General features: G+C 38.7%; 1 protein-coding gene across 2 annotated transcripts; it reads right to left on the bottom strand.

The window, feature by feature from the left end:
• Positions 1-2,769: 2,769 nt before the first annotated feature.
• prpf18 (PRP18 pre-mRNA processing factor 18 homolog (yeast)) lies at positions 2,770-8,881 on the bottom strand. Of its 2 annotated transcripts, XM_018664143.2 has the most exons (11): positions 8,699-8,881; positions 7,845-7,922; positions 7,649-7,675; positions 6,059-6,160; positions 5,857-5,970; positions 5,300-5,446; positions 5,032-5,100; positions 4,723-4,863; positions 4,540-4,611; positions 4,296-4,451; positions 2,770-3,813 (listed from the first exon to the last, which is right to left on the bottom strand). In XM_018664143.2, exons 1-11 carry the CDS (start codon positions 8,762-8,764, stop codon positions 3,733-3,735), a joined length of 1,053 nt encoding a protein of 350 aa, XP_018519659.1. In that variant the 5' UTR covers positions 8,765-8,881; the 3' UTR covers positions 2,770-3,732. The 2 variants fall into 2 exon arrangements, with proteins under 2 accessions (XP_018519659.1, XP_018519660.1); XM_018664144.2 differs by lacking the exon at positions 7,649-7,675 and having other exon boundaries at positions 8,699-8,880.
• Between the last annotated feature and the right edge of the window lie 1,258 nt (positions 8,882-10,139).

Genomic DNA, 10,139 nt, shown 5'->3' with positions numbered 1-10,139 from the left:
TCCTTTATTCCTCTGTGCCACGCATTTCAATTTCAATAGAGTATATCTAATACAGGACGATTTCCTTTTCCCTTCTGCTCATCTCCTCTCTGAAAAAAAGAAAGCAGTGGCCATGAAGACACTTCACCATGGTGATGGCTCTTCAGAGAACAAGGCCAATTTAATATGAAAAGATGCATTTCTGTGGGGCTGCTGCTCAGAGTGGATTGTAATGGCACACTGAAAGCAGAACAGAGATGATAATGCAGTAGCTATATATATTTTTCATTCTATTTTATGTATCTTCTCCTTAAATATCTGTTTAGAACTTATTTCTGCACTGTGGAGGACAGGTGACTCACCAGACCTCTCCTACCCAGGGTGGTGTGGGCCCCCTTTACACAAACCTCACAAAGAAATAACAAATAGTGGAGCTGAATAAATGAATGAGTATTTAGTTTCCCTGTGAACAGCATTTGGTGTCATATGCTCTCATCGAAATCTCCCATCATTTTCCCCTCTCCTTGCTGCCACTCCTGAAATGACCCCCAATGCATCACATTCATTATACGATTTAGCATTTTAACTAGCGCTCCAACCTTTAAGCCCCGCTAATAAAACCAGCACTTTCAAGGCGGTGATGACATCCATTTACCTAAATGACTCCTGATATATGCCAAAGCCTTCACAGGGGAGGTTCATACGGAGTATTTGCCTCTGTTTCTACGACTGTGAAAGAAATCCATAAATGTGTGAATACATAAATGCATTCAAACTGCCATGGATCTAAGGAGACAGTGAAGAGGGTAAGACAAACACACACACAGAGAGAGAGAGAGAGAGAGAGAGAGAGAGAGAGAGAGAGAGAGAAAGGGGGGAGACATATTAGTGTGATACACTATGCCTCCACCGGTAATTGGTTTCCACCTCTGTTCAGGTGCCTGGCAACGACCATACTGTCCAGCTAGTCCAGGTGAAAAGAGAAACGGGGCTCTAATTACAGCTAAGACCTGGAAGCTGGCAAGCAACCACAGACAGGGCATTTTCATGGAAATTAATGGAGAGTGGTCACCTGGAAACAAAATGATGAGCTGAAATATTCCATAATGCTGCTCTGATGATCACTTTATGGAATTAGACTGTTTTCTTTTTTTAATGCAGAATGAGTTGAAAGTATGGCTTTGTAAAGATTTGGTCCACTTTCACTTGTTCTGCATGATGTTTCTATGTGTTTATGAGCAGATTTCTACCTACAATGAGATTATTTGAAGAGTATCTCAACTACCTCAAATACTTCCTGAAATAATGTACTGCGAAATAATACTCTAGAAAACAATTAAGCATCTGAGCAACACTTTTGCTTTGATTTCTACATTAGCGTGCTAATATATTCAGTTACACAAGGGCTATGGAGATAATCCATCCACGAAACCTCAGGATTTGAATGTGTTAATGACACTGAGTGGATCCCTCACATGTCCCGCTCTGACACAATCCTACGCCTGAACAAAAGGAGCACAGAGAACAGGTTTTTATCAGCTTGCCGACATCTTAGGGCCGATAATGGGGCTGCGCATAGATCTGAGGTCATTAGAGAGAGAGAAAAGTTAGGCCTCCACATAGCGAGTACAAACCCTCATTGTTGTCAGGGAGTTCAGGCGGTATTAAACCAGCATATTCACATACAGGGTCACTGCCAAGAGAAGAGAGATGAGGCCACATATTTGTTTGCAGTCTTTCCTTCTTGTACAGCTTGTCCAACAGTTTGGACATTATGTTTTGAAACTGAACAGAGAAATTCACCAAGAGCATATGGTGTCACAGAAGAATACTTTGATACAAAATGTATCAATGACCTTACACATCTAAAAACTGCAGCATACCCAAACTGCAGTGCCTTAATAGCTCTGTTTTAAATAACCTTCCTGCACAATTTCTCCCCCACTTGCTGCCCACTGTGTCAGCACACGTTTTGGAGTTTTTAATCTCTATGCCGCCCACCTAAAATAAATGTCCTTTCTGTTGGACATACCACTGGTCTGGGAGATAGCAAAACTTACACACACCCCAAGGCACGCTAACACACAAGGAAGCCTCTTGTTCATTTAGAATGAACTGCAAATACTTCTGACCATCCTTTCAAGGCCTTGGCTAAGCAAACGTCTGACACAACAGATTAGACTGGACAAAAGCCAAAATATTCAGCTCACTTTATCTCAAGGACAGAGAGAGAAGCGTTTCTGTGGGTGGACAGATGTAATGATTTCTGATCAGGTTATTTCATGCTCTTGAGTTTCTGTACTCTAAAAAGTGTCTTTTTCACTGTGGGCTAGGAGTGGCAAATTTTCTTTTGAAACCTACCACTTTCAGAGGAAATTTATCGCTGGAAAATCCTGCACTTGTTCACGGTATTTGCTCTGCCAACTGTCAACCTGTCCAGCTGAGTCTCAAGTAGTGACGTGCTCAGAGTCGACAGACTGAAACTGGTGACGTGGGTTCAGGCAGCTGAGAACGCACTATGACCACAAGGAACAGAGCAGATCACCATGGTTACTCAGTGTAATAAGGTCAGTGTGTGATGCTGGATGTTACCATCTTAGCAAACTGCTGGAAGGTTTCCATCAGCAATCACTTGTTACAAACCTAGTGGTTTTTTTTAATTGCTGTCCAGTAGAACACATAATAGCACAATGGTTACTTAATTGACTATTTTCATTTAACTCGTACATTGTTAATGAATTCTTAAGTCACATAGTGGGCAATCAAAAATTTTACTGGAGCATGTCATGGCACATTTGCTGAATAGAGTCTTTTATTAGGAACTGTGTCCCTCTAGATGCATTTTCTTAAAAAAAAAAACCCAACAACCTGTGGTTGCTAAAAATAGTCCTATTGAGTCCAGCTGCAGGGGGACAAAAGGGCAAATCTTTACAATTATGAAACAAAGTTTATCTTAGAGGGGAAAATTACCTTTTCATGCTGCATAAAAATTAACAATCGTCAGGATTGTTGTTGGTATAATGAAACAACACTTTATTTCCTCACTGAGATTGTAGAGACACATTGATCGGTTTCGATTTCTGCTGAAAACTCAAACATGCACATAAAACTGCAGCTGTTATAGCATGCCATTTAAGAGGTGAGAACTGTAATATCTCAGGTGTAATAGAACTTACACTACTGGATCATCCTTGGTAAATAATACTTGGCTTGCCACATCATTAAAAAAATTTTTGAAAAACTTATGTAAGTATGTAAGCCAATGTTAAAAGGAATATAATTTTAGAGTCTACGACAAGAACAGTAAATAAAATTAAATCCTTTTACTTTTTAACATTCCTGCAGAAAGTTTTGACTCCTCAATAACCCATATATAACATACATATTCTGAGAAGGACTGAAGATCTGTGACTATTAATGGTCTGACAGGTGCACTGGCTTTCCCAAAATCCACAATAAGAGTGTAATAAGACTCAAGGGCTGTTGAGCCATCTCTAGCTAAATCTGAGATATTTTCATTACACTTAAAAGTTAGAATAATTCTCACTGTATACAACAGGCCTTACCCTAATTCTGTTTAAATAATTATACATTTTCGCTGTGAAATGCATATAAAGTTGAAGGCCTCTGCTTTACAAAATTTTGAGGAATTTCTGCCACAAACACATTTCAGTGAGGCCTGCAGTGAGAAATTCCCATTTTGGACAGTGATACGATGGACAGCCTTGGCATAGGTTAAAGTAAGGTTATAAGTTACAGAGCATTGTACTCCACACACTTTGATGGATCAGTTGGGAAGTGTTTCTGGCAGATAGTCATTAGCCTCTTCAGTCCCTGAAATAAGAAATATAAAAATAAAACAAGGAAATTCACATTCACAAATACTGTGAGTTCATTTCCTAAAATGCCTAGCAACATATCTAGCTACTTTCTAGGCCTTTTTAGACATTTAAACATTTGTTAATGAACATATATCATGATTAAAGCATTTCATGTGGCAAGTGATATTAACTACTGTATATAACCAGCCACTTCACCACAGGAATTGCTCTTTATGATTCCAATAAGTGTCTTTCTGAATTTAGTAATAGAATTCTTCCATGGAAAGCAAAGGAGGTCTTTAAAATAGTGCATGTCACATAAATAGTTACGTATTATCTTGAATATCGGATTTCATAAATTTATATTATGATCTACACCTACAGGTGCATAGAAGATTACTGATCATCACTAAGGTGTATGTGAGGATCTAGTAGTAGTTACTTGATTTTATTTGATCCTAATAAGGATTTAGATGCCATTTTTTGTGAACTCACCTGGATGTATTTTCTTTGTGTCTCGTCGTTGAGAACGTGCGCCACATGTTTGGAGAAAATCTTTTCTCGCCCAGTACGGGCATGGATGCCCACCATGGTCACACCGATAGGCCAAGGAGCATTTCCAATGGCCATCTGCAGATAGGCATCATTTGCCTGCGTAAAAAGATGCAAATTCCTTAAAATATGTAGCAATAGATTTGTAATAATAAAGGGACCACAGTGGTAAAAATCACTGACAAACCTTGACATATTCTCTCTCCAACATGAATTTAATGATGTCTGTGATTGACTCTTTGATGTCAGCTGGTAAGCTCTAAAAGAGATAATAGAAGATAATAGAAACTCTAACTATTACAAATGAATTATTCATACCACAAAAAAAAAAACACATCTTGCAGCTTGTTTTACCCTCTACTGATATTACCTTCTTCCTGAGCTTCCTGAAGAGGGGTTTGAGATAAGACTCAGTCTGTGAGTGTGTTGCACTGGCCAGCTTGCCCTGAACGCTACGCTTCACATGGTCCTCTCGGCTGTTCAGATCCTTGGCCCAAACACCAAGAAGAAACTACAACAGAACAGGAAGCGTGGAGATTAAGAAAAGAACTGCAACAGTGACACTGACACTAGACAGATTATGATCATTTATTCCTGACTAGTAGTGTTAAAATACATCACAAAAAATGTTCCATCTTTTATCCAACAGCTCTAAACCGAAACCATTATTTTGTCTTACCCTCAAAAACTTGTCAATAACATCCTGGTCTCCATCATCATCTCCTGTGCCCAGGGTTTTACCAAGAGCCTAGGTGGAAGTTTCAATATTAGAGACAAAATCAACCATAAACTTAACTGACAAACCCTGTAAAAGGTTCATCAAATGTTGAACCTCAGTGTGTGATACTTTAACATCACCATGGTAGTCATTTCACAAATTTCTCAATGCTTGACCCGACTGAAACAAAAGTATTTGGGGACCAATCCCATTATATTGTGCATTGTACCTCCAGTTCTTCTATAGTGGTGTTTTCTTCGTGTACTTTCAGGTCGTGCTGTGTGTCCAATTCTCCTGACTCTGTTCCACCAACAATCTCATTCAGGTACTGCTGGTCGATCTTGTCCATGGCTGCTTTCAGGTCATTCCTCAAGCCCTAGACAGAGAGGCAGCAGCAAATATTAGGACCAAATAATTAAGAGTGTCAATCAGCATGCTGTGCCTAATACTTGGAACACTGAAACTGTTTCTTAAAAAAAAAAAATAAAAAATCACATGGCAAAACAGTAGCCCTTCCAATTCCATCTTGATTCACTCAAGAACATGTGAATAACTCTGTGTGTTAAAATAAAACTCAGCCTCAATACTTCACAGAACTTGTCAACAGCTTTGTTGAAAAAATGAAATCAAATCTGCTTTTGATGACTCTGTATAGTGACAGCTTACAGATATGTCGAAGGCCTGTTATCAGAGAGGTGTTAATGGTGGTGATAAGTAGAGGCTTCAGTGTGAATTTCTGTTTGGATATGGGTACTGCGTTCCACCCACAGAGAGACTAAGTCCTACCTTGTTTACTTCTGGCGTCAGAATCTCAATCTTCCTGAGTCTCTGGAAGGCATCATAGTCGGACTCTCCAAACAATCTGATTGGTTCCCCTCGCTCTCTAAGCCGACGAATTACCTACATAAGCAAAGAAAAAGACACATTTAACATGTGATAAGGAAGTAAAAAATGCTCAGAGGAGTGTTAATACTATTTATTGACTCACCTCCTGTCGTGACAGTGTCATTGGCAGCTTCTCCTCTGTTAGTTCCAGTTCTAACACTGGATTAGCTGAGGTGGGTGTCTCATCTTCCTCCTTTTTATCAATCTTCAGGGAAACATAGAGGAAACAGAGATACGCCAAAGTTACTGAAGGGATGAGAGGTTATATGAAGGTCCAGAATTTGATAATATTAAAAGACTTGTCTTTCTTGGCCAGTGTAAATGAAACTAATACAACTGGGATATGTATCAAGAGCATCTGTCCAATGTCTTCATGAGATGATACCTCAGGATTGACATGGATGTTTATCACTATGATACATTGTACTTATATTCACAGCCTTATCTTACCTGTAGTTTTTCCATAAAGACAAGTCACTGAGTAAGTTACCAGTAAAAGCAAGCATATTGATTATTACATTTATCTCATAACTTTCATTTTCGTGGAATTTAGGTGATGGCTGCGCCATCTAAAGCCTTAACACAATACATATTCAATCTTTTTTGCAACAAAGAAACTCAAAGTATGCTACTAAATCATGCTTTTATGGGCACATGCATCCTGGCACTCTTAGATTGTGGCTTAAGCAGCACAATCTAAAAGAACAACCAGAAACTGATGACAAAAAGCCCTCCAAACAAACAATGGCCCTGGCTCAAATAAACACAGTATACTGCATGTCGGCAAAGAGCGGATCTTAAAAAGTTTGAAACTTTAAGTCTTGCACAAAGTAGAACAGAAATGCAGTTTTCCATAGAGCAACTGCTACAAAACAATGGCAAACTAGTGACACAAAACCAGGGAAAACTCAAAGTAGATCTAAATATTAAAGCTGCTATCACAGATTATGTGCAAAAATAAGGGCGGCAGCTTGACAACAGAGTTATTATTTTATTTCAATTCAGTATCCCATGCTGAAAATCCACACCGTGGCTGTGTCCCGCTCTGGCTTTGTGGCTTCCTTTCCTTGTTCCCTTGCTTTCTGACATGTGATTGTTGCTGTTTGTGAATAGTTTGTAATACATAACCAGTCCAGCAAGTTGACTGCTTGTCATAGTGGTTGCTGCACATATAAATAAATAGTTAAAAGAATAAACATCAACAATGGTGGAGTATTGGACACATGAAGTGATTTAAATAAACCCATACTTACAAAAGTTTTTATATAACTCAGACAGCAATTATTTGTATTATGGAATAGAAAATTGATTTGAAGAATAAAATTAATTTTCAAAATTACCTAGAGCAAACCAAATTTATCAAGCACAGTCAGCAGAGACCAGGTGAAAATTTCCATTTGTGTAGGTCTGTTTTCAAATTAATATGTGTATACAGACTGATTGAGTTGTCTGACCGAGTTCAGTTTATCTCTGTGTCTTGCACCAAAACATCCAGCCCTCATGGGGTTATTTCTAACAACCCGCACTGGAAAATAAAGTTGTCTCCACCATGTTATCTCTGCTTTCATCCTCACTTGCTTTAGTGAGTGAACTTTCAAAAAGGATGCCAAGGAAGCAGAAGCTTTTGGGACACAGTGTGTTTTATCCTTTTATCATGCATCCTGTCAGCTACTTTCTCTGTGCAGTCCCATACCTGGCTCTCAGGAGTCTCTCTCTGAACCTACAGATGCAGGCAGCAGAGGCAGTTTGGGGAAAAACAGTACAGTAAACACATATACAAACACTAATGCACACCTGAGCATCAATACCTGACCTTATTTTGTGATTTAGATGTATCTATGTGAAATAGTGCTAGACAGTGAGTAACAGAGAATGGTCTTGACATAAACCTTATATCCACATCTTCTGAAGTAATCCTCTTGTTCCTTGCGTGCAAGATCAGCCCTTTTGAAGAATTTTTTTGAGTCCTGAGAACAGAAAGATAATTAACTTAATTTGCACTTCAAATAGGTCTCAGTGTTCAGTGCAATGTATAGATCATACTGGCGGTGAAGCCTGGAGTACATAGCAAGTGTTTCCTCCCTTTTATTATGACAATGTATTAACATCTTTAATACAATTAACATTTCTTGTTCAACTTTCATTAAACCTGGACATGATAAACAGGTGTCATAAACGAAAGAAAGAACTATTAAGGAAGTCTACATGGCTCCATGTTATGTTACGTTACTCTGAATAGTCAAAGTTAATGGAGAAGATGAGTAAACGAGAGATATAGGACACTGAAAACAGAAGTAAGACTGATCATTTCTATGTCGTTTTATCGGTACTGAAGAACAATGAAACACTGCAGGAATCACCGATCCATAAGCCTATTCCAGTCTCTCTATCACACAGTTTAGCTCATTGATAACGTTAGTTTACTGAATGACTGGTTTTCAGTATATATAATCTGCTCCTGCAGCAGAGGGCAGACACGGCTAGCTGAATGTTACCATCGTTCAGTGTTAGTGCTACTTTACGTTTTAGCTGGTTTGCAATATGTTGGCTACACGTCTATGCTTAATACTCTACCGTTTTGCATTGTGTGTGATAATCAGTAGTGTGCTGTACATTATATAACAACGATAAAAACATCGATGACTCTGGAGAGACAGCGTTGTCTGAACTTAGTTAGCGCTAGTCAACATTAGCAACAGGGCTACCAAGCTAACAAAAACAAGCAACTTTATCAACAACTCACGTCGATAAGCTCTTTCTCTTCGACGAGTTTCCTCTTCCTTGCGATTTCAGCTTTAAGTATATCCATTACGGAACTGTAATATTTGTCGTTATTTGTTTATTTGAACAAATAACTACTCGTGCGGACGGTGGTTACACCACTTAAACGTTCCAACCGGAAGTCCGCGTTAAAACACGCGATCACCTGATTTCAGTGTAAGAGTCCTCGGTGGTTTCTTTTGTGTTATCGATTGTATTTCACAATAAAATGAATAAAGAAAATAAAAAGCAACTTGGGTTAACTGACCTTAAGCGTTATTTCCTGAGAAATGTCACATAGATATCAACATCAAAGCTCATAATTTCAAGACAAGCACTTTCCTTAAGGGATAATCAAACAACAAAAATACTGTTTGTGCTATTCTTTGGATAGTATAGATGTAGTTACTGCAATGTAGAAATATTTAATATCCTTTTAGATTGATCTATTGTCTCAACTGCATCAGTGGAGTGTCATTCCCCAGAATGAGGCTGATCAAGACCCAGCCTAGAAACAAAGGTGGAGAAGGAAGGCTCTCAGATCCTCTGCTGTCTTCCATTTATAGGGACATCCCAAATGACCATAATGAGGTCATTAATAGTGACAAACTCATGGCCAAAAGAAGGATTTGATTATACCAATCTTGCTTCACGCTTCCCTGACAAGACTGCTCAAAACACATCATTCTTAAAATGTGAATAGTTACATGCTTTACTACAGATGTGTTTGAGACATAAAAATTTGGAACCTTAACAATTCCCTGAATTTTATTAATAAGATGTTTGCCAAATAAATGCAAATCCTTTTTAATACATAGTTGTTATCCTTACATTCTAAATCTATAAAATGCTAATCTTCATTGGGGATGGAGCGTTTTTGCCAAACATTTTTTGACAGACTTGTCATGTTTCACTTACTGCCTATGTAACTGCATTGAAGGCTTATTAACAATCTGCTGAAGAACTTCCCTTCTCCAATTCACAGCCTCATCTGCAAGCTGGCAGGTTTTAGGCTTTACTGGTTATCACAGAGGTAGAAATATGTGATGAGCATTTCCTAATTCCAAGAACAGGATTAGAAAAATGAGTTGAGCTCTTTGAAATCGTTTTGGGTGATGTGGGGGAAAGTGACACCAACTTCACTGGCCAGCACTTGTGGCTCAGTACTACCTCCTATTTTCTGCCCCTGACTCTTAAATGACTTTATGCTGTTGCCTGAGGCAAGTAATGACTGGAAGGAGGGAAAATTCATTGTTTGATGTACATGTCAGAGAGATGTCGATATCTACTATGCCTCAACAAAGTGAATTTATTCCATCTGTCAGGGGGTTGCTTGACAATATAATCTGACAAATTTCACATGAACATGGCAACTGGACAGCCAACTCACCAATGGGTTTAAACCATCTGCTTCTGCCTTAAAC

The sequence above is a fragment of the Lates calcarifer genome, linkage group LG10 (assembly GCF_001640805.2).
Source record: "Lates calcarifer isolate ASB-BC8 linkage group LG10, TLL_Latcal_v3, whole genome shotgun sequence".
In the NCBI taxonomy this organism is placed as follows: Eukaryota; Metazoa; Chordata; class Actinopteri; family Centropomidae; genus Lates; species Lates calcarifer.
This window is presented reverse-complemented; position numbering and strand designations above follow the sequence as displayed.